We start from the raw sequence: 24549 nt of genomic DNA, 5'->3' as shown, positions 1-24549 counted from the left end.
GCAGTTGTAAGTTCCATGAGAAAATTCTGAAGGAATAAATAGGAACTTTATAGAATCTGTTAGTGGTAATAGAGTATATAAAAAATTTATGGAATTATTGTTCTATTATTCTATTTATTTCGCTTTATATGGAAGAGTTAAAAGGTGCCAGGTGACGAACTGTGCTGTTTACGGTGACATAAATAACACTTGGTCATATGCCCCTCAGACGACGTTTCTCTAGGAAAAATCAAATTAGATTTTTGACTTATAGCATGCTTTCAAAGAAGGTAACCCAGGAAAGTGTTTGAGGTCTACTTTATTTATGGATGACAGTATGGTTCCAAATCATATTAGATTGTAAATCTTCATTTTGTTGAACAAGAGCACAATATTACTAATGTTTATTTATGCTCTGACATTTCTCCTTCTGGTCCTTAGTTCATGCCTTTTTAAAAACCTAGTTGAATGTGTATTGCATTCACAATTTGATATCCTGTTGGTTTTTTTCTATTGAATGTCATACTGAGCATTTTTGCTGTCTTTTAAGGCACATAATTTAAAACTACATAATTTTAGATTCTAGCATTCCCTCACTTGTTTTTTCCCCTAATTGTTTAGCATATTGGCTGCCTTAAGTTATTTTAAATAATGCTGTGATGAACATCTTTACATGTACATATAATATACATATGTATATATATTTATCCATATTTCTGCCTAGAGTAGGTTACCAATCACAAAACCATACATCAGAGTGTGATTGCATTGAAGACTGTTAAAGCCTTGGTGCTTTTCTTATTGAGCTGAGTGAGCCCTTTAGGTCTCCTAACTTTGGCGCATTTACCTTGCATAAACCTGGGGTAACCTCATTTTGGTTGATAACTCAGGCACGTTATATATCTAGTCCTTAAACAATCCTTGGGGTGATTTTTCACAGCTATCCATTCCACTACCAAAAGCAAGTCAGCCCACATCCCATTCTGTTTTGGTATTACCTCCTATACGCCTCAAGAAGCTGGGAAGTCAGATTCTCAAGCTTGTTAGGAATTATCAGTATTGTCCATCAGTACTCAGCAAGATTCAGATGAGAGACCTCAGGAGAGAATGCAGAGTGCAGATGCTCTGACACCTACTATGTGACTGGCTCAGGTTTCTGGGGGCTTCCTGGACAAGCAGAGTGCTACTCAGATCTAAGTGCATTTTTAAAAGGTATTTACTAAACCATATAGGAATCTGACCCTAAAAAAAAGACACATGCTTTCACCTACTGCCCTCCAATGCCGACCCAGTTTTTATGGTTTTCTTCTCAAATGATTTCCTATGTTTGATTCCTTTAGGACTCTAATAATTTTCTGTGAAGCCTTTCCAACTACAAGTGGGTGTTCTAAATCATGATGAAATTTTCTTATGGAGGCAAGATAACCACACATTTTTATATTCATTAAAGATAAAAATATATAAACAAAACCTATTTCAGCTTTAGTTAAGATCACTTTTCCAGAAGTATCCATTAGGAATTCTTGTCAATAGATCAGCTTTGGCAGGTAAAAACACAAATCATGAAGCAGCCAAAAAAATTTTTTAAAAAGGACCCTTAACCAATATCATTAAACACATACTAGCCAGCATTTTAAAGGAGTAGGTTTCTAAGCTAGTATTACAGTCTTATGTACTCTTCCAGCTTTACCTAAAATGTAATCAGAGGTAGACCTGATATTTATGTGACATTTATAATGTCTGTAGTCATCATTCTAAAGTCACAGTAGTAGAGATGTGAAATTCTTTCCATTCTGTTTATGGAGGTAATGGGAGAAAAACTGGCTCCCAGATGAAGCACAACAAAGCATATCTCATGTTTATATGTTTGTATGTGTGTGTAAGCATGTAAGTTCTACATGCAGGACTTGCAAGCCACCATTAGCATAGTGGCATGTAGAGCTTTTCCATCTCATGTATCATGACAGCATAGCCAGGTGTCTCTTTGACCTCTGGAGAAGAAATGTGTTTGCCTACCAGCACCTGCAAAGTCTGTTAAATACAGTGGGTTCCTTTATGTTTGTATTTTAGGCTATTCTCCTTCTCCATCATCTTATAGGATCACGTTTCTTATTCTGTGATAGACTGTTGTATGAAATGGGTGAGAAATCAGACCATTTTGGAGGAAGGGGACAGGTATCACTTTTGCCATGGCAAACAGCACACTTGGAGATAATAATTTCTGCTCAAGCCTTAAATGTGTAAAATGACGTAATGGAAAATGCCTTGGGGGTAGAATAAGGAATGGAACACCTTCTGCAAACCATTGTACAATTAGTCCATTGTTCTGTACTTTAGGAAAAAAAAAACTTTCTGGCAGTGGGGAAAAAAAGTATTTGAGAAGGTATATTGAAAAAGCATTTGTGCAGCTTAAGTTTGAAATGCCAAGAATTCAAAACTCTGTCAGGGTGGCTTCTTTTTTTTTTTACCTTTTTTAAAAAACCTTTAATTTAGGGGAAAATAAGTTATCATAACAACATTAGCAAGTGGTCTGGCTACCTCAGTGCATTCTATAGGTTATATAAAAGCTGAATGTCCTTCAGGACCACCTGAGACTTCCTGCCTGGGGTTGCGATGAGAACTATCCCCTCTGATAAGAGATGGGGGAAGGGTTCCCATGCTCTGTGGAAGAGAGGGAAAAACCAACACACAAAGAATGAAGTTCTGAGCAGCAAGGAACCAAGAGTTGTTTAATATTGAGGAGAACAGTTTCTTGATCCTGGATGGATCATGGAATATTTGAAGGGAGAAAAGCATAGAGAACGTTCTAGCCATGGAGTGAGAGGTGGGAGACTTGGAATTTGTGATAAAAGGGGGATTGGCTGACGTACTTGGGGGTACGCGTAGAGAGGCTGTTCTGACTAGAATAGTCACATTAGCAGGACAGACGGGGTTTGCAGAGAAGGAGCCGAGGAGGGCTCTGAAAGCCAGACTGAGGGGTTTGAATGGAGGTGGTTCTAGGGAAACCACCAGAAGGTTTCCTTAGATGGTGTCCAGGTCTTCCTTCAGCTCCGGTCCTTGGTTCTTAGGAGGCATTCAGGGCGGGAGGAGGATAAAGGAAATGAGATAGGAATATTAAGCCACGTGAGCCTTTATTTTTGAAAGCAAGTAAATTTATGTAATTTTACAGGTATTGGTCCTGGGTTTTAGAACATTCAGCTGTCTCTTCTATTGACCATAGATAACTCTAGACTTGTCTCCTTCATAGGTTCTAGAATCTCTGTGTCATGGGAACAGGACATCAGGCCAAGATTGTTTGAGCCATTCTGTCCCTGATGAAAAGAGCTTTACCACACCCTCAGTGCAGACTGCTTCTTTCCTACTTCTCTAGTAGCGCAGATGAAATTGAGAGTATGTCCATCACAGGTGTACACAGCCAAGATTTACTTGTAATCCGTCAATAGAAAAATGACACCATCTGTTGGCAATGTAGAAAATGACACTGAAGATGTCACTGAGGGTCAGGTGTTAAATCCAAAATTACAAAGAGGTCTGACTGTTGCTAGGGTATACAGAATGCTAATTATAAACAGAAAAGTGAATATCTATAAATTCCTTTATTGCCTTTCAGATATTCATTTACAGACTAGTGAAATGTTTGTGTATTTAAGTCTCAGAATGGGAGAAAGAAAAACAGACCAGAGATTGTGGCCCTGTGTCAAAGGTGACAGCAAATGAAATGTTTTTTTCATATTCTATATGGTATAATTTATGGTGGTACAGTCACATTTCTCAACCTCAAATGGGAGGTAGGGGTGGCTGAGGGTAAGAGAACACCTTGGTCCTTGCCACAATAATCTTTAAAATCCAGCTTCCTATCAAAGTGCAGTCTTCTTATACCTTGTGGGCTGGCCCCTGGTTTTAGTATTCATGAAGCCTGTATATGCATTAAAAAATAAAACTAAATACTGACCCAGTATCACAGAAAAACTCACCCATCCTTTTGACAGGATTTTCGGTTAATTTATGCAGGCCCCTTTGCACTTCAGCATTTTCCCCACTGGTTGCTAGGCAACCATTTGAGTTACTGCGCATGCCTTTTTTATGATAACTGTCATTATGATTATTTTTTAATTATACAACTGGGACTATAGATTAAAACAGCATATTGTCACTCATTCTCTGCTGCTGCTTCTAGCATTCTCACACACTCCTAGGATTACCTTCCAAAATTTACATGGCAGTGACTTATTTATTTTTATTTGTTTCATGTATTTCTGGCTTCACAAAAGAAGTGGAGATGGCATTGTAAGGGAAGTGAGATTTTTGTGAAAAATGTCTATACCATATCTCCCAAGCTGTTATTGATCTAGATAGGCTGAGTCAGAAAATAGGATCCTGAGCCTAAATTATATCTTGTTCCTTTGACTGTGTCTGCTTTTAACGTTAGGTAATGTTAAATGCTTATATTGTATTATAGTCTGTTTCTCAAAATTACAAAATGTGAAGCATTTGTTGCTATTAAATGTGCTTTCAAATAAAGCTACCATGAATTGGCGGGGGTCGGGGGGAGGGTATAGCACTGATCCCAGACACATGAGGCAGCCACACTTGCTAAATATGTTTGTTCTTTTCTGCACAATTACTTCATACACACAAAATGGAGTTAGGCAAGATGAAGGGGTTCCTCCGGCAAATAATAATAAAGGTATGTGTGGTTCACAGTGTGTAAAAATGCTCTCAAAGGAATAAGACTGCAAAGATAAGACAGCCCTAGTGTATACAAAAGCTTTTCATTCGAATTTCCAGAGTATGTTCTAACATACTGTTCTCTGAATATACAGTGAATTTGAAAACAAAGGGGTATGGAAAGAAAGGCAGTGTATTTTTTTTTTTAACCGATTCAATTATTACTCATTTAGAAATGGAATTTTTGGTGGAATGGGATATTTTAAATATTTGTATCAAACTGAAGAGATTCACTCTGTGGATTTCCCATACATATATGACAGAAGTAGAGACCTACTGGTATTTCCATGTGATTTTGAAGCTGGCACCAGGGACATTAATCTCTCATAGAGTTGCTGTAGGATTTTCTTTGATCTAAAGAGCCCCATGTTTCTATGCATGGGATGCCATTTGCTTTCTTGACATTTTCTGAAAGAGAATACAAGTTTGTCTCAGCAGTGCACGATCTGTTATGTTTTTGTGTGTTTCCCCCACCCTACAGTTCAGGGCGACAGCTCAGTGAAGTCTTCATTCAGTTACCTTCAAGAAAAGAATTACCAGAATATTATGAATTAATTAGGAAACCGGTGGATTTCAAAAAAATAAAGGTACATCTTTTGTTTACAAACTTTTATTTCTTAAAGTAAATAAAATAGAAATGTAAATAGGTTGAAAAAATCCTAATTAGTAGGATTTGACAGTGGTGACCTATCTTACTGCCACTGACACCCACCAGGGCTTGGCACTAAAAAGTTCAGGATGTGCTTGTGCCTTTAGATGTACGTTATTGAGTCATCATATTGAGAGCTCGTATTGATTATATTGCATTTTATTTAAGAAGTCTCAGATTGCTCCCATGATCCCAGTGCTCTTACAGGTTCCCATCATATGCTCCTCACTGCCCCTTGTAAGAAGGAGTACAAGTGGGAGGGAGTACGAGTGGGAGGGTGGTCTCTGTGGATGGCGCCCCCTGGAGTCGTGTAGCCCCACCTTTCTGGCAGGACTGTCTACTGGGAAGACAAAGGGAAGATCAGGCTTTGTTAACCAAGTATTGATTGTTGTATTTCTACCTCCACCCCACCCCGACCCCTGCGCCCCGCCCCCTCCTCTGTTTTATCCAAAATTTCCATCAGGAAAGAATTCGTAATCATAAGTACCGGAGCCTGGGTGACCTGGAGAAAGACGTCATGCTCCTCTGTCACAATGCTCAGACATTCAACTTGGAGGGATCCCAGGTGAGACACGTTTAACTTGAAACATGCCTGTGTTGTTCTAAGTAAAATATTTTCATTTGCTACCATCGCTCCTATCCTGGCAGAAGAAAAGGAAAAATAAAAGCCTATCTTTCCATGCTACTTACCTATGTTAGTCAATCGAGGCTTTGGCATTTTTAAATTAATGCCAGCTCCTTTGTACCGTATCCATGCTAGTTCCTACTTGTGCTTCCCTTTTAAGGCCTGGCTTTTAACCAGAGGAGGAATTTAAGTTAATAACTTAATATAATGCCTAAAAGTTAGAGGTACAATCTTTGCTTTTATAGAAATGGTGTATTTGGTTATATTTACCTTGGGTTTTCTGATTGCAAATTTGCCTCGGGAGCTGAAACTGCTATTTTTTTTAAAACAAAAATTATATAGCAAAAAACAACCGTCACCTCTAATTGTTACAAAAATGCTTTTTATCAGGTCAGCTGCAATTCTCTTTACTTTCTTTCTCTGCAGTTATAAGAGTCTATAAGTAAGTGAGTCTATTAAAATAACTAAGTAGGTGGAAGACACTCTCGCTTTAATTACACCTCAATTCCACTCACCTTTTGTAGGAACTCTCGACTTCCCTGGTGGCTCAGATGGTAAACCATCTGCCTACAATGCGGGAGACCGGGGTTCAATCCCTGGGTTGGGAAGATCTCCTGGAGAAGGAAATCGCAACCCACTCCAGTATGCTTGCCTGGAAAATCCCATGGACGGAGGAGCCCTGTGGGCTACAGTCCAAGGGGTCGCAAAGAGTTGGACACGACTGAGTGACTTCACTTTTACTTTCCTTTTCCCATCTATGTTCTCGTACTCAGGAAGCAGAAAGAACATGAAGGCAGGTCAGTGTGTCTGCCAACCAATGCAGTGTTAAACCACCATCAAATTCCTTAGGCCTCTTTCCTGAACGGGGTTTTTAATCTTCATGTCAATTCTAGTCACTAAATTGGAGAATGTGGGACTCCTCAGAATGTGCCTTGAACAGACTATATACCTTTCCAGTTAATGGGACATAATATTAGTGTTATTTTGACCAAAACAATAGGTCTTGAAAGCAAGCCTTCTTCAAAGAAATTTAAGGTGAAAACTAGGCCACAGTTAAGTACAAGAGTCAATACGGAGGGGTTTTGTGAATGACCACTTATGGTTTGTGGGTAGACTGGAGGCTCTTTACAGGACTGTGTCTACACTGTGATATTCACCACGTCCCACCACCCCCAGTTTGCCACACTGCTTCACCCCTGACCTGGGGTGATAAATGGCCTGTTGATTGGCTTCCTTCCCAGGCCCACCTGGATGTTGGTTTATCTTTCTCTTAGCACCTTTTTATTCTGTCCATCTACTGCCCACCAAGCTTTGAGCTCCCCCATGTACTATTAAATTGTAGGATGAATTTAATCGCCATAGTCTGCTTTCTGAGGTTATAGCCTCACTCTTTAGCCTTATCTCCTGCTGTTCCTCAACCTAAACAGTTCATAGTCCAATAAGACAGGTCCCGTAAACACCCACTTCCCCAGATACACATGCAGTTATAGGAAAGAATATAAATACAGAGTGCCTTGACATTAACATCTTGCATAACAGTCATCCCCTGTCATAACCAGGAAATTGATGATGGCTCCATCCCAGACACATCTTTGTGATTCTTGCCTCCCCACCTTTTCCTTTGCTCCCCTTTCCTAAAAACCCCTCTTTCTGACCCCTAATAGGATCGTCCTCACCTTTAAGATCCAGCTAAACTGAAGTGTCTCTGGTGAAATTCTGCCCCAGTGGCCCATCCCAGCGTGTCTTCTTTACCATTTTTAAGTGTACAGCTCAGTAGCATGAAGGGTATTTTCATTCTTGTGCAATGGACCTCCAGAACTTTTTCACCATGTAAAAGTGAAACTCTGTAATCTTTCCACCAAACACTGTTCTACCTTCTCTTTCTATGAATTTGACTAGACAGCTCATAAGTGAATCACACAGTTTTTGTCTGTGAGTGGCTGCTTATTTCACCTAGCATCATATCCTCAAAGTTCATCCATGTTGCATAGCATGTAACAGGATTTCTTTCCTTTTTAAGGCTGAATAATATTCCACCATATGGATAGACCTCATTTTGTTTATCCATACCTCTATGGATGAAAATTTGGTTTGCTTCTACCTCTCGGCTACTGTGAATAGTGCTATTGTAAACATGGGTGTGTACGTATCTCTTCAGGACCCTGCTTTCAGTTCCTTTGGGTATATATCTGGAATGGGCTTGCTGGATCATATGGTACTTCTGTTTTCAGTTTTTTGAGGAAAAGGACCATTTTTGAACTTTATAGTTCTCTCAGCAACCACACAGGGCTATGCTCACATATGTGTATACACTAGAAATAAAGCATTTATTGAAATACTGTTGGCTGGCACAGATAAAGTCAGTAATAAATAATTGTTTTCCATTTTTGTTAGGAGAATTGCACCTTTAAAAAAAGTTGCTATACCACAGTACTTGATGGAACAATTTAAATAAAAAATATAGTTTGATTTTATCATTTTTTCCTTCTAGTTTTACTGAGATTTGTGACCTATGGCACTGTATAAGTTTACAGTGTACAGTATATTTACTTACATAAATCATGAATTGATTGCCACAGTAAGTTTAGTGAATATCCATCATCTCATATAGGAATAAAATCAAAGAAATAGAAAAAAAATATTTTTCTTGTAATGAGAACTTAGATTTACTCTCTTAACGACATTCATATATAACATACAGCAGTATTGATTATATTTACCATATTGTACCTTACATCCCTGTACCTATTTGTCTTATAACTGGATGTTTGTATCTTTTGACTACCTTCATCCAATTCTAGCTTCCCCTACCCCCGCCTCTGGTAACCACAAATTTGATCTATTAAGAAATAACATTTCTTAAACACTGGTCTTGCTGTCAAAAATGAGAGGACATCTTATTGAAGCCCACCCTTCCCTCTCAAGCATGTGCGCGCACACAGACAGCTGAAATTAATTCAGCTGTCTGTGGACTTTTCCTATAAGAGTCTCTCTGTAGATCTGAGTTTGGCGTTTTCCTGTTGGGTGTCAGAGGTGTGGGCACAGGGAAGAACAGAACATGCTGCGTTTGTGAGTCTCAGGCCCTCAGATTGGGGTTTTTAACAGCTGCCGTTTTGACCCTTTAGATCTATGAAGACTCCATCGTCTTACAGTCAGTGTTTAAGAGCGCTCGGCAGAAAATTGCCAAAGAGGAAGAGAGTGAGGACGAAAGCAATGAAGAGGAGGAAGAAGAAGATGAAGAAGAGTCGGAGTCAGAGGGTGAGTCCACGCGGTTTCTCCACTTCTTTGGGCCCTGGCCACCTGCGTCGTTTCTCCAGATGCTCACAGGGCAGATGTGAGAGTCAGGCAGATCTGGATTTAGGCCTTGGTTTTCTGTGGCCTTTCTGGGCAGCCCTGGCAGTGGACTTAACCTTGCTGGAGCTCCGTTTCCTCCTGTGTAAAACCATGCAAAGAGCTTAGCACGTGGCCAGGCTCACAGCACACACTGAATGTTGCCTTTGGAAATCAGTGTAATAGACATTTTCTCACAGCGTAGCTGTTAATACCACCTTGCTGTTACCCAGCACGGTGGTTCTCTAAGCTGGGTGATTGCTGGGCTCCACCCCTGAGTTTCCGATTCAGTTGCCTGCGGTGGGGTCTGGGAGTCTAGTGTTTCTACCAGGTTCACAGGGGATGCATCCAGCGCCACACTTTGAGAATCACCACCTTGACTGTCAGACTGTGGTGCATTTTGTCCTCCGTGGATCAGATACTGATCCTGTCTTTTAAGTTTTGATATTTTATTCATCATGGGTTTTTTTTTTGCCATGAATTTTGAGTTTTTACATTGCATCAACTGGTATTTATCGTGGTTACTGAATTTTGGGGCCCTCTCCCACTCCAGTACTCTTGCCTGGAAAATCCCATGGACGGAGGAGCCTGGTAGGCTACAGCCCATGGGGTTGCTAAGAGTCGGACACGACTGAGCAACTTCACTTTCACTTTTTCCCTTTCATGCACTGGAGAAGGAAATGGCAACCCACTCCAGTGTTCTTGCCTAGAGAATCCCAAGGACCGGGGAGCCTGGTGGGCTGCCGTCTATGGGGTCGCACAGAGTCGGACACGACTGAAGCAACTTAGCAGCAGCAGCAGCAGCAAGTTTTTTACCCACGGCAAGAATCTCTCTAGTCTTAACCTAGTCCCAGCCTTGGTGGGCAACCGTATTATTTCAAAGGTTAAGGCTGCCTTGAAAATGTCTAAAATTTCTTCTTACCTACTTATGTTTTCACCCCATACTTCCTCTCAAAGTAATTATAGTCTTCTAGATAAAACAGTATAGGTACACTTAAAAAAATTTTTTATTAGATACATCCTTAGTACAGACAACTTGGAAAATATTTTTAAGAAAAGAAAATTTGTAAAATTCCATCACCCAATATGCATTTAACTCCAGTTGCCTTCCAGTTTTTTTCTACACATAAATATTTTATTTATAGAAGTATCACACACTGTTTTGTAGCATGATTTTTCTATTAGGAACATTCTCCCACAGCAAAGAGGTTTTTATACAGCCATACATGCTAACATCCATTAATGAATGTACCAACAGAGAGTAATCTCACTCTAAATAATGCTGTCTGAACATTCTTATCCATAAATCATTGCACACATTTTAAAAACACATCTGATGCCTATGTATTGCCACAGAGAATGGAGCTGACATCTTTGTCGGCAGTGTACCTAAGTGTTTCCCCACACCCACATCTGCTCTCAGGATTATTCTCTTTAGTGATTCTGCCTTTTAAGTATTAGTTTAACCTTTCTCAGTTTCATCTGGTTACTCCCTAGTTTTTATATACTAGCATTTGATGATTAAGTCTACATAATTTATTCTAGCTAAACATTTCCGTACTTTAGAGCCAGATTGCTAATCTGTTTTCAAATAGCTCCCTTCTTATCCCAGCTATCAGTTGACTATTTCCCTAACCTCTCCTGAGACTTAGTGTATTAACTTTCTTTTTTGTGTGTGTGTGTGTGTGGACATAAACAGTGATTTTCTTTTCTTTTTTTATTTAATAAATTTATTTATTTTAGTTGGGGGCTAATTACTTTACAATATTGTAGTGGTTTTTGCCATACATTGACATGAATCAGCCCTGGGTTTACATGTGTTCCCCATCCTGAACCCCGCTCCCACCTCCCTCCCCATCTCATCCCTCTGGGTCATCCAATTGCCCCAGCCCTGAGCATTTGTCTCATGCATCGAACCTGGAATGGTGTTCTGTTTCACATATGATAATATACATGTTTCAATGGCAACTCTAACAAATGACCGCAAACTTAGTGCCTCAGTACAACTTACATTTACTGTCTCACGGTTCTGTAGGTCACAAGTTTGCTGTGGGTCTCTCTGGGTCAAAATCAAGGTGTTAGCAGACTGCGTTCCTTTGTGGGGGTTCCAGGGGAGAATCCATTTCCTTGTGTCTCCTTCTCATGTTGCATCTCTTTGACCCTCTCTTCTGCCTCCTCTTCATGCTTGTCCTTCTTTTTGTTGTTGAGGTATAACTGATGTATTAGGTTCAAATATATAGCATAATGATGCCATATTTGTGTATATTTTGAAATGATCACAGTAAATCTACTTGACATCCATCACCACATAGTTAGAAAAAATTTTTTTTTTCGTGACAGGGACTTTGAAGATTTTCTTAGCACATTTCAAATATGCAATACAATATTCACCATACTCACCCTGCTTACCTTAAACCCCATGACTTATTTATAACTGGAGATGTATACCTTTTGATTCCCTTTACCCATTTCCCACCCCACCTCTGCAACCACCATATCTGTTTAGTTTTTAATCTCATATAAGTGAAATTGTACAGTATCTTTTGCTGATTTATTTCATTTAGCATAATGCCCTCATGGTGCATCCATGTTGTCACAAATGTCCTTTTTAAAAAAATTTTATTTTATGTTGCAGTATAGTTGACTTACAATGCTGTGCTAGTTTCAGGTGCACAGAAGAGTGATTCAGTTATACATATACATGTATCCATTCTTTTTCAGATTCTTTTCCCATATAGGTTATCACTCAGTTCTGCTTAATCTACTGCTAGTCTTCTCAGGGGTTCCCTTGTGCCTAAGTTATTTTTGCTGCTGTTAAGGTTTTTTAAGTTTTGATATTTTAATTACAGTATGTCTCAGTGTGCATTTCTTTGGGTTTTCCCTTATTTAGGAATCCCTGGATCTGGACCCAGCTGTGGGTCACTGCACCAGGGATAGGGTTTGCTGTGAGATTATGTCTCAGCCTCTTCGCTCCTCTTACCTGCTTCAGTGTGGGTTCTTCCTCATTTGCTCAATGTGGAGGTGTCACTCAGCTAGTTTCTACATCTTTTTCAGAGGCAGTGGTCCCATTTGTAGCTTACATTTGGTGTGTCTGTGAGAGGAGGCAAGTTCAGTGTCTTCCTGTGTCATCATCTTGAACCAGGAGCTCCTCTTCTTCCACTTTGAAGGACCTGTGACTAGATTGAGCCTACCTGGTTCATCTAAGATAGTCTCCCCATCCCAAGGGATTATGGCATGCTCCCTGTTGCAGTGCAGAGTAAACATATTGACAGGGTCTGAGGATTAGGACATGGACATCTCTGGGAGGCCATCATTCTTCTGCCTACCACCCTGGTCAATTAGAACTTGTCACAGGTCTATGTGGTGGTCATGTAAAGCCTTAGAATGCTGTTTAAAGGGCCCATCTGATGGTCCAGTTATTAGCCTAGTTGCCCATGGCAGCCTTTTAGGTGGGGGTTGTGGAGGAACGTAATCCACTGACTCACAGAGCCTGATGGCTTTCCAGTGCCCACCACTCTCATGAGCATTTAGAGTGTGTTCTTGAGCATGTATTTTCTTGCCTTTACTGCCAGTCTTCTGCCTCTTCCTGACTTCCATGGATTTCCTGTACTCCTGCGTCAGGAAGAACTACACCTGTATAGGTAAAGGTAGTACACTTTTTCTTTCCAAATTGCTATTGTTTGAATTTAAAGGCCTTCACATCTTATACACATTTCCACTAACAGGTAGACCTTTTCATCCCCAGTCTTGTCTTCTGGTCCTAAATTACTCCACCCAAAGCAACATGTCCCTGCCTTATAGCTCATTAAGCAGCGGACATGTGGGTATGGTAGATGGAAGAAGCCTGGACTAGAAATACTGTTTTGTGCACTAGGATTTGCCAGCTTCTGCCCTATTTGGGATGGGGGGAGGGCGTATGTTGTCCCTACACTTTAGAACAGCTCTGTCTCATCTTTTTTGTCAGCCTACACTTCCATGGAAGACTTAATCTTTGGAAATGTTCAGTGGGTCCCTCCCCCTTCACAGAAGTCTGAAAAGTTCTCATCTCTGAGATTCCTTCCAGAGCTGATTCCCTCCATGACAATTATCTATTTCTAGGTGCCTTGAGACCCACCAGACACGATATTCTAACAAAACGAGTTTGAATGACAGACATCCATTCTCAGTCACTTCATCATCCATTCCTGAAAATGCTATTCTAGGGACACCTGTCCCAGAACAATGCCGGGGGACAGATTTTCTGTGTACCTTGGGATGTACACCTGTAATTGTGGTATAACACTTTGACCTCTTTCTTCCAAGTGGTTTTATTTCTAGCCTCAGAACAGTCCTGCGAAAGTGGAAAGGGGTGCCATCTTTCTGTATGTGTTTATACTTGAATTCTTTATATTCTCTGTATACATAATTATCTGGAATTTTATGTCATCTGCCTATAGAGATTCATACACACACACAGGGATGAATATATTTGCAAATAGGGATATATACTACTTTTTCTGGAAATAATCACCAGAAAGAAAACAGTAGGAAGAGAGACTAGAGAAGAGGGGAAAAAAGCTTTCAAATTCATTTGTTTTTACTTTCCATTTTGTACCTTGCTGTGCTGTTAACTTTTTAAGTCAACTGGAGTTATTTAAACAGTAAAATCATTGGCTTTTTTTTTTAAACCCTTTTACACTTATGTACACTTTTTGATGTCAAAGTTCTCTTTTAAAAAAATGCCCATACCCCTCCATGCAGTCGGTAAGGTAGCCTTCACCATCCTGGTTATTAGGAAGATCCCTGTTCAGCCATCAAGAGACCTGGAAAATGACCCAGCCCAGCTTCCCTCTGGGACCCCATTCCCTCTAGTGGCCTGTTTAGGGTGACTATGTAACTTATCATGCAAAACCAAGACACATTTGCAAGTGAAAGGGTGCTAACTATAATTGGATCAGCCACTGGAGAACAGGTATAAATCAAGGACATTCTGGGCACTCTGGGATGTTGGCTTTGTCATCTGTAGGCTGGGATCATTTTACTACTTGTAAAAAGATTCCCCTGTGATTCCTCATTGCTGCCTGTTTTGGTTTTATTGTAGCGAAATCTGTTAAGGTGAAAATCAAGCTCAATAAAAAGGATGAGAAAGGCCGGGACAAAGGAAAAGGCAAGAAAAGGCCAAATCGAGGAAAAGCCAAGCCTGTGGTGAGCGATTTTGACAGTGATGAAGAGCAAGATGAAAATGTAAGTATGGCAGTTTTCGCTGAAGTTGGGAAGCCCTCCCCACTTCTGTTTCCCTCTCATACACCCATGCCCCTTCCACCCTCTATGCTTTATTACTCAGAAATGAACATTAAAGATTTGGTGAGATTTCATTATTGAGGGATGTGAACTGAGCTGTGTGATTTATAACAGAATTTGGGGCTTTGTTTATTGCCTTTTTAATAGCCTTCAAAAATGAAAAACTGCTAAATCAAGTTCCCTCTTTCCCTTTATCTTCTCAGTGCCTACTTACAAATAGAGTTTTCTTCATGGCCAGTTAATATTTTATAGCCATACCACCCAGCATACCTAGTATATATACAGAGGAAATAACCATTCCATGGGAGGCTGAGAAAAAATGATAGGATGTCAGAGTTTTGGATCTGAGTTGCTACTTCAGGTGCCATACAAAGAACTCAGATGAATTTTACACACCTAGAGGTGTTATTTTTAAAATTTGAAAAATTCAGGGTGCATTGATGGAGCCAGGTCCTGACATAAGGACCTTCTCATATGGTACCATACTTAATGCTTATAATAATCCCAAGATAGATGTCACTCTCACTTTATTACAGAAATCAGTGCTTATTTATGTTATGTGCATTTTGCTGCAGGTCACGTAAGTAAACAGCAGAGGCTGATTTCAGACCCAAAGAGCGTAGCTCGGTCTGGTGTGCTGTCCTTGACTCTGTGGGCAGCCCAGGTAGCTTCTAATACAGTGCCTTCTGAAGGGCCCTCCATTTCATTCACTTTCCAGAGGACTTCCAAGTTCTCTACCACCAATCCCCTTCTTTTGCTTTCTGGAAAGTTAATTTTCCATGTTCAAATGTATGCTAGTTTGATTTTCCTTCAACATATTTGCCATTGAGGTCTGTTGAAAAAAGTTTAGCATTCTTATCCCACCCCACCCAGCCTGAACCCTCTACACAAGCATTTTCAAATACATTTAAAATCCTAAAATCAAACGCACAGTACTTTATTCTCCCTTGCAACGTGTGCATGCTCAGTCGTGTCTGACTATTTGCAACCCCATGGACTGTAGCCTGCTGTCCATGGGATTTTCCAGGCAAGAATACTGGAGTGGGTTGCCATTTTCTCCTCCAAGATATCGTCCCCACCCAGTGATTGAACCCACATCTCTTGCATTGGTAGGCGGATTCTTTACCACTGCACCACCTGGGAAGCCCATGGATTTTCTAAAAATAGTGCTCAAAATAGAAATCATTAGCCATGAGCTTCCCCAGTGGTCCAGTGGTTGGGAATCTACCTGCCAATGCAGGAGACACAGGTTCAGTCCCTGCTCCGGGAGGATTCTACATGCCATGGTACAGGTAAGCCCATGTGCCACAACTACTGAGCCCGCACTCTAGAGCCGCAGCTAGAGAAAGCCCTCGCACAGCAACAAAGATCCAGCACAGCCATAAAGAAATCATAAGCCATGAACTTTTCATACCCAACTGAAAGAGAGCCCAACGCTGGCACAGATGGCCGGCACTGCTTTGGGGTTTCCAAGTAGGAGCTCCCCTTTTCAGCACAGAGACTGTTAATGCCTCTTTACTAGTAGGGTTAACTGCACAATGTCATTTCTTTTGCACATTGCCTCTTGATGGCTTATTGTCTTTTCTGTCCTACATTTACTTTTAGGAACAATCAGAAGCCAGTGGGACTGATGATGAGTGATCACTACGGACATTTTTTTTCTTGGTAGAACTGAACTCTTTCTTCCCCTCTCTCGTCTCTACCCAGTGAGTTCATTTCTCTTATGGGCACTGGGTCGTTTCTATATCATTATCATCTATAAACTAGCTTTAGAATAGTGCCAGACAAACATATGATATCATGGTGTAAAAAAACACACACGCATACACAAACCTTTGTAACATATTGTGACCAAATGGGCCTCAAAGATTAAGACAAACAAAAAAGCTTTTGATGGAAAAATTGTAGGTGGATGGTATATTTCTATGGGTGGGTCTAATTTGGTAACGGTTTGATTGTGCCTGGTTTTATCACCTGTTCAGATGAGAAGATTTTTGTCTTTTTGTAGCACTGATAACCAGGAGAAGCCATTAAAAGCCACTGGTTATTTTATTTTTCATCAGGCAATTTTCAAGGTTTTTATTTGTTTGGTATTGTTTTTTTTTACACTGTGGTACATATAAGCAACTTTAATAGGTGATAAATGTACAGTAGTTAGACTTCACCTACATAGACATTTTTCCATTTTATGCTCTATGATCTGGAAAAAAAATGCTTTTTGAATTGTATAAGATTTATGTCTACTGTAAACATTGCTTAATTTTTTCGCTCTTGATTTTAAAAAAGTTTTGTTGAAATCGCTATTGAATATTGCAATCTATATAGTGTAATGGATGGCTTCTTTTGTCAACCTTATCTCCTATGTTACCAACGTGTATCGTCTCCTTCTCCCTAAAGTGTACTTAATCTTTGCTTTCTTTGCACAATGTCTTTGGTTGCAAGTCATAAGCCTGAGGCAAATAAAATTCCAGTAATTTCCAAGAGTGTGGTGTTGGTGCTTTCCTAATAAAGATATAACTGAGCTCAACAAACACTGCCTCTGGTTTTTGAGTTCTGGGAGATTAAAACCCTGGTGCCTGAGTAAGAGTCTCCTGCAGAGGGCTGGGCAAGCTCTTGCTACAGTGCACATGGTAGGAAAAAATTTTTTAAAGAAAGACTGAGAGTATCCCCTGGAATGAACCAGGTGTGTTGCAAGGGAGAGGAGTTTATTGCTTTTGTGACTTGAAACTTACATAACAGGATTGATGCTGCCGTAGACTGAGTCACACTAAGCCCCTGCTCAACCTTTTCTAGTGGTTTAACTTCTATTTACTTACCAGAAAATCCACATGTTCACCTCAGAGATACTGCAGGTCCAGTTCTAGATCAACACAATGAACAGCACAATAGAGTGAGTCCCACGAGTTTTTGGCTTCCCAGTGCATGTAAAGTTCAGTTTGCACTATACTGTAGTCTTAAGCGTATAACAGCATTAAGTGTGCAACAGCATTATGTCTAAAAAATAACATACATACCTTCTAACCATCATCTGAGGCTTCAGCAAGTCATGGTAGTAATAATCAGATCACAGATCACAACAAATATAATGAGAAAGTATCAAAACCACTAAAACATGACACAGAAACATGAAGTGAGCAAATGCTATTGGAAAGTAGTACTAACAGATTTGCGGAAGGTGGGGGTTACCACAAACCTTCAATTTGCGAAAAACACAGTATCTACAAAGCACAATAAAGCAAAGTGCAGTAAAATGAAATATGCCTATCTATGGTAATATAGATTTATACCTTAGTATTTAATAAATCTATAGTCATATCAATTTAGAAAGATCTGAAGAGTGCTCATTTTGAAAGACTGGTTCAGTGAACACCCCATATACCTTTCTACTAAGATTCAATAACGACTAATCTATCCCACCCCACCCCCACCCACTTGTTTCTTAACTAAGCCAATGACAAGGACCAGAATGGAAGCATTTTCACTTGTCTCTAATGCATTAGTTGGTGGAAACTTCATTTCTTATAAATGTCTAAGGAGAACTATGGGATTCTCACTTTCATAATATGAGGAACTGCCAACACATCTTTCTTTGAATCTTGAAGGAAATTTGACCCACACAAAATGCAATCCTCCTGCGAAATTCCTGTCTTTCTAAATGTCCACTCAGGTCTGAATTTCCAGTTAGTCTGAGCATTGCAGAATGTGTTGGTTTCTCTTCTTGGCTTGTTTAGTTTGCTGACCACAGTAGGATGGTAGACTCCCAGGAAAGAATAAATCAAATTAGTTTTTCTTACTGAGATGATTTGCTATTAGTTTAAAGGCACTGCTGTTCTAAAGCCATCCAAACGATTGTCTTTATGGTTTAGGACGTCTGTGTGTGAAGGATGTTCTCTGATCTCTCTCCTGCTGTCTTGCTGTGTTGTTCTCCCTGGCTAGAGTAGAAAGGAAAGGCAGAAGGTGGCTCTTAGAACAGTAGTGAGCTGGCAGGGAACGTGCTCATGCGTGACTAAGAGGCATCTGCACATCCGCCTATTTTTAACCTGGTCACAGCAGCCACCTTGTCTGTTACCAGTAGCTGAGCCCAGGGGTAGGCTTCGTTCTTCCCAAAAGCAACAGTTTTCCAGGAACAGAGGAAGGAAGCTAAGAGTATCAGGCAAAATCCTTGATTTTTTTACTAGAATTATTTAATTACAAGAACCTGGGAAGAAGGCATAGTTCTTATCCCCTTTCTATAAATAAGGATGATGCAAAGGAGAGACTGAATAGCTATGGCCAGTGCCCCAAAGCATAATTTGAAAGTTAAGATTTGTTTGCCTCCAAAACCCATCTTCCTTGCAGCTTCCCCACCTCCCCAGTGAGTGAAGCCTGGAACTGATCTTATTGATAAGCTCCAGGTACCCCTTTGTTTGGCAGTTGCTGATATTACCAGGCTTACAAACGAGTCCTGGCTTAGGTGTCTGGTTTCCATGACTGAGAATGGAACTTTCCTCTAGGATCTGGTTTTCTTGGCTTGGCTCCTCCACTACCTTGGTTCTTTCTCTTGGTGACAAGCCACTCCACAAGGGTTAATACCTTGTCCTTTACACCCAGCTGCCATTGGATCCTAAAGGCCCCTAAGATTCCGCTGACTTGGATAGCACTAGGGCCCTCCAGGTGATTCTGATCGTGCTCAAATCAAAGGAGCACAGCTAAAGCTATCAGATTCTTAATCCCCATTATTTCATTCCTGGGGAACAGTATGAGGCCACAGTGGTCCTGATCCTGATTTAGATCACTGGTACAGGCATATACATCCATCACACAATCGTCATTCTAGTAAAACCAATATAAATGGAAATAACAGAAAAGTCTGAATATTTTTTCTGTTTCTGACACAGCTTTTCTGTCATATAGGTTACCAGGAAGCAAGCTTCAATTGTGCTTAACTTGAACCTCATTCAGACTGATACACTATAATACTTGGGGGAAATATTTTTGGTCTCCTTAGCAGAAAGCTGGAGACATATTCTCCCCTTATGAATAAATGTAGTTCCCATGAGAATATTATAGTAAGAGTCAATCTCACTCTACAGATACACTGGAAGAATGGCCAAGTCTATTCCTCTTCTTAAAATTTGCTAAATAAGAGCCACATCAAACCAGATAAAGTAACATTTCTGTCCTTATTCACATATTCTGTCATACAGTATATGAATCGCAGGGTTTCAGTCTTTATTATACTTGGGGAGAGGTCATCAAAAATGAGGCAGTGCAGGGCAAGAAAGGACGCCTGATATGTCTAGAACTGCTAGATCTATGTCCAGGTGAGCTCTAATCATCACTGGTGTGGATTTAGGACATGGAGCTTATTAACAGAGGGTGGAAGTGACATGTTCCTAGTGACTAAGCCCTTTATGCAAGAAAGTATCCGTATTCTGCATCATTTTCAGTAAGAATTTTCCAAAGGGATTTTCCAAATTGCAGAAAGCAAGACAACTAAGTCAAGACTATGGGAAAACCAGTGTTCCTGTTTATTAACACTGGTTTCTTTTTTTTTAAATATATATACTAGAAAGAGGTCTCTGTCATTTTTCAAAGCATATTTTACTGAAGTGTAGTTGATTTACAATGTTGTGTTACTTTCTACTGTACAGCAAAGTGATTCATTCATACATATACACACACTTTTTCATATTTTTCATTATGGTTTATCATAGGATTTTGAATATAGTTCCCTGTGCTGTACAGTAGAACTTTGTTATTTATCCATTCAACAGAGGCCTCTTTGTGAACTCAAGAACTGCTGTGAAGCAATGCTCACTGTGAGATTATAAACCTTACAGAGACTGGACTCATAGTGCCCCACCAGAAAAATATGCATTTTAAATTGTCTTGTAAAACCTTTAAATTTCTCCTCCAAAATGATAAAATGGACATATGTCCACCACAACCAGTGAAATACAAAGAAAATTAATTTGGAATTCACCTCTACCAGGCAATCAGCTTTAACAGCTTGATGTGATTACTTTTGCCTGTTCTTATTCACATTAAAAAAAAAAAAAAAAAAACCACATAGAAACATACACCATCAAATGCCAGTTCTCCAGCTATCACCAATGTAACCTAGTAACAAGATGAAGTGGAACTTATTGCGTACTGTGGTAAGGGAACCCACTGCCTTGATTGAGCTTTGGTAGTTTGAGAAGGAAAGTCAAGGTTGGATTTTCTTGAAATCTGACTTTGGTTAAGACTGGGTAAAGACTGTGATACACAGTTTAGGACTGTGGAAGGAGTAAGCTAAGGATTTTGAGGGGGGAATCTAAGAGTCTTAGGGCATAACTATCCATTAATTATATTGCTTTCTCCTGAAGAGCTGATGTGTCTTATAGAAGCTCATGTAATAGACAATAATCATTTGCTGGGGTAAGGTTCTCCTGGAAAACTTAAATTATGCTAATGATGCCAACGGAATTGTAAAGTCATGTTAATATAGACAGTAAGCTGTGCTGGGGTTGAATGTTCAGTTTATTTCTTAAGTACCATACTATTCTCTGCAACTTGCCTTATTTTCCTCCACATCAACAGGGATTCAGTTCAGTTCAGTCACTCAGTCATGTCTGACTCTTTGCGACCCCATGAATTGCAGCACGCCAGGCCTCCCTGTCCATCACCAACTCCCAGAGTCTACCCAAACCCATGTCCATCGAGTCAGTGTTGCCATCCAACCATCTCATCCTCTGTCATCCCCTTCTCCTGCCCCCAATCCTACCCAGCATTAGGGTCTTTTCCAATGAGTCAACTCTTCGCATGAGGTGGCCAAAGTATTGCAGTTTCAGCTTCAACATCAGTCCTTCCAATGAACACCCAGGATTGATCTCTTTTAGGATGGATTGATTGGATCTCCTTGCAGTCCAAGGGACTCTCAAGAGTCTTCTCCAACACCACAGTTCAAAAGCATCAATTTTGCGGCACTCAGCTTTCTTCACCATCCAACTCTCACATCCATACATGACCACTGGAAAAACCATAGCCTTGACTAGATGGACTTTTGTTGGCAAAGTAATGTCTCTGCTTTTAAATATGCTATCTAGGTTGGCCATAACCTTCCTTCCAAGGGTAAGCGTCTTTTAATTTCATGGCTGCAATCACCATCAGCAGTGATTTTGGAGCCCAAAAAGATTAAGTCTGACACTGTTTCCACATCTATTTCCCATGAAGTGATGGGACCAGATGCCATGATCTTACTTTTCTGAACGTTGAGCTTTAAGCCAACTTTTTCACTCTCCTCTTTCACTTTCATCAAGAGGCTCTTTAGTTCTTCTTCACTTTCTGCCATAAGGGTGGTGTCATCTGCATATCTGAGGTTATTGATATTTCTCCCGGCAATCTTGATTCCAGCTTGTGTTTCTTCCAGCTCAGCATTTCTCATGATGTACTCTGCATATAAGTTAAATAAGCAGGGTGACAATATACAGCCTTGACGTACTCCTTTTCCTATTTGGAACCAGTCTGTTGTTCCATGTCCAGTTCTAACTGTTGCTTCCTGACCTGCATACAGGTTTCTCAAGAGACAACAGGGATTAAACTCACTTAAAATTTTTTCTGAGAACATTTATTTTCTTTTTTTGAATAAAATAAATATATGCACATCGTAGAAAATGTGGAAAGTAAGAAAAGTACAAAGGTACAGAAAGTACCAGGAAAAAAAATACAAAAACAAAACACTGATACTATTACCACCCAGAGAGAAGTGTTTAAGGTTTCCAGTATCTTGTCTAGCATTTAAGGAGCCTGGAAGTCAGCTATTGCTTTAACACAATAAGAAAATAGCTGGGCAAACTGAAAATCAACAGCTCTTCTTGGATCCACCAGAGAACTGAAGTTTGTTCAGGGCAAACTGCTGCCCCTCAAGCTGAAGAGACAGACAAGCAGATACAGAGAATCACAACCTACTGGAGGAGCAGAAGGCCAGCAGCAGCTAACCAGTACCAGGCTTTTGTTTTTTAGTCACTAAGTCATGTCCAACTCTTTTGTGACCCCAAGGACTGCTGCCTGCCAGGCTTCTCTGGCCATGGGATTTTCCAGGCAAGGCTACCGGAGTGGGTTGCCATTTCCTTCTCCAGGGGATCTTCCCAACCCAGGAACTGAACCCATGCCTCCTGCATTGGCAGGCGGATTCTTTACCTCTGAGTCACCTGGGAAGCCCCAGTACCAGGATAGGAAAACCTAATCTATAATTAACAAATTGCTGGAGGCCTCAGTTGGACAAGTTTGAGAGTTAAAAATAGCAAGGGTGCCCAGTCTTAGGAGGGTTCCCACACTTTCATGAGATTTACCTCCTGGAACCCTATCAGGTTCTCACAGTAAAGACGGGAGAAAAATCCCCCTCACTTTTTGAGCAGAGAGAGTAGAAAAGTAGCCATACTTAAATAGACCTTCTTAACAAGGCCCACCCTTAACAAACTATTTTTCCAACATGGAAGAATAACAATACCCAATTCCAGTACCTTCTTTTCTCTCCTAAGGGCCGGGGGAGCCAATCTGAGAAGCACTGGTGAAGATCACAGCCCCAGGGGCTCACTAAATCATTGCCACCTAATCGTAGGCCTGCATAGCAGTTCCTCAGTGCCAAGACCCCGCCACTACATCAATAAGTCTATAGAAGAACGCATGGTGCTCTAGTGACAGCTCCTGCCCGGCAGCAATCCTGAGGTTAGCTGGGCCTCTGTCCTTTTGTAAACTAAACAAAACTGTCTTGAGTCACCCCTCTCCCCTTTCCCCCATGTCTTGGGTCCTCCTCAAGCTGTCTGCAAGTTTTTTTTTTTTTGGAGTGATTTCCCATGTTGTTCATTTGTTGATTCGGCATAGCACACAGCCTGTCTCTACAGGATGGAACAAGGCAGTTTTAGGATTTTTATTCAGAATCTGGGGGAGATGAGTGGGGGCATCTGGTATGTAAGCACAGCCAAGGTCTTAGCTGAATATATAACAACCCTGTTCTAAAACTTGTTGGCTGTTTCTCCCTTGAGAATCAGGGATTTCTCAATGACTGACCCTCCTATGGCAAGGACCTTCCCTCTGTATGGGCCTCCCAGGTGGCGTTAGTGGTAAAGAACCTGCCTGCCAGTGCAGGAGACTTGAGACAATGGTTCGATCCCTGTGTTGGGAAGGTCCCCTGGAAAAGGACATCGCAACCCACTCCAGTATTCTTGCCTGGAGAATCCCATGGACAGAGGAGTCTGGCGGGCTACAGGACGTGGGGTCGCAAAGTTGGACATAATTGAAGCGACTTAGCATGCATGCAATAAGAATGGATACATGCATGACTGAAACCCTTTGCTGTTACCTAAAACTGTCACAACATTGTTAATTAGCTATACCCCAATAAAAAATACCTTTTTAAAAAAAAAAATAAGTCTCCTGTACAATAACAGGGTCATACTGCTCAATGAACTGTGCATCTCAGGTGCTATTTTTATAGAAGGTCATTACAGAATGCTAAAAGTATCAATTCTCCAGGAAAAATCACTCTTAAAAATTTCACTTACTTCCTTTTCCATTTTCTCCTGTTCACAGATTTATTAAGATATACACACAATAACACTTTCCCATTTTAAAAGCAGAGTTTTGGCAATTACATACAGTAATGTAGACAACTCCACAGTCATGACAGAAGATTTTCTTTACCCTGATCAGTTTTCTCATGTCCATTTCCTGTTAATTTCTTAGCCTCACGCCAAGCCTCAGGGCAATCATTGATCTGCTTTCTGTCACTATCATGTTGCCTTTATTAGAATCTCATCTAAGTGGAATTATACATCATGTGGCCTTTGTGTTTGACTGCTTTCAAGTACTATATCATCTTTGAGATTATTCATGTTGCATATGTAGTCTATGACTGTTTATTGCTGAGTACTATTCCATAATATGATTATCCCACAATTTATCTGTTTACTAACAGATGGACATTTGAGTTGTT

General features: G+C 40.4%; 1 protein-coding gene across 47 annotated transcripts in view; it reads left to right on the top strand.

Moving 5' to 3' along the window:
* The window catches only part of SMARCA2 (SWI/SNF related BAF chromatin remodeling complex subunit ATPase 2), a 189352-nt gene extending 172230 nt beyond the window's left edge, over nucleotides 1-17122 (top strand). For all 47 annotated transcript variants that reach the window (XM_081502976.1, XM_081502968.1, XM_081502889.1 and 44 more), the window contains 5 exons: nucleotides 5189-5294; nucleotides 5820-5921; nucleotides 9107-9239; nucleotides 14392-14534; nucleotides 16197-17122. In XM_081502976.1, coding sequence (XP_081359102.1) covers nucleotides 5189-5294; nucleotides 5820-5921; nucleotides 9107-9239; nucleotides 14392-14534; nucleotides 16197-16232 — 520 coding nt within the window. In that variant the 3' untranslated portion in view covers nucleotides 16233-17122. The remainder of the gene's footprint in view (nucleotides 1-5188; nucleotides 5295-5819; nucleotides 5922-9106; nucleotides 9240-14391; nucleotides 14535-16196) is intronic.
* Nucleotides 17123-24549: the final 7427 nt, after the last annotated feature.

This window comes from Giraffa tippelskirchi, chromosome 1 (assembly GCF_054371585.1).
Source record: "Giraffa tippelskirchi isolate mGirTip1 chromosome 1, T2T-mGirTip1v1.2.pri, whole genome shotgun sequence".
Classification (NCBI taxonomy): domain Eukaryota; kingdom Metazoa; phylum Chordata; class Mammalia; order Artiodactyla; family Giraffidae; genus Giraffa; species Giraffa tippelskirchi.
This window is presented reverse-complemented; position numbering and strand designations above follow the sequence as displayed.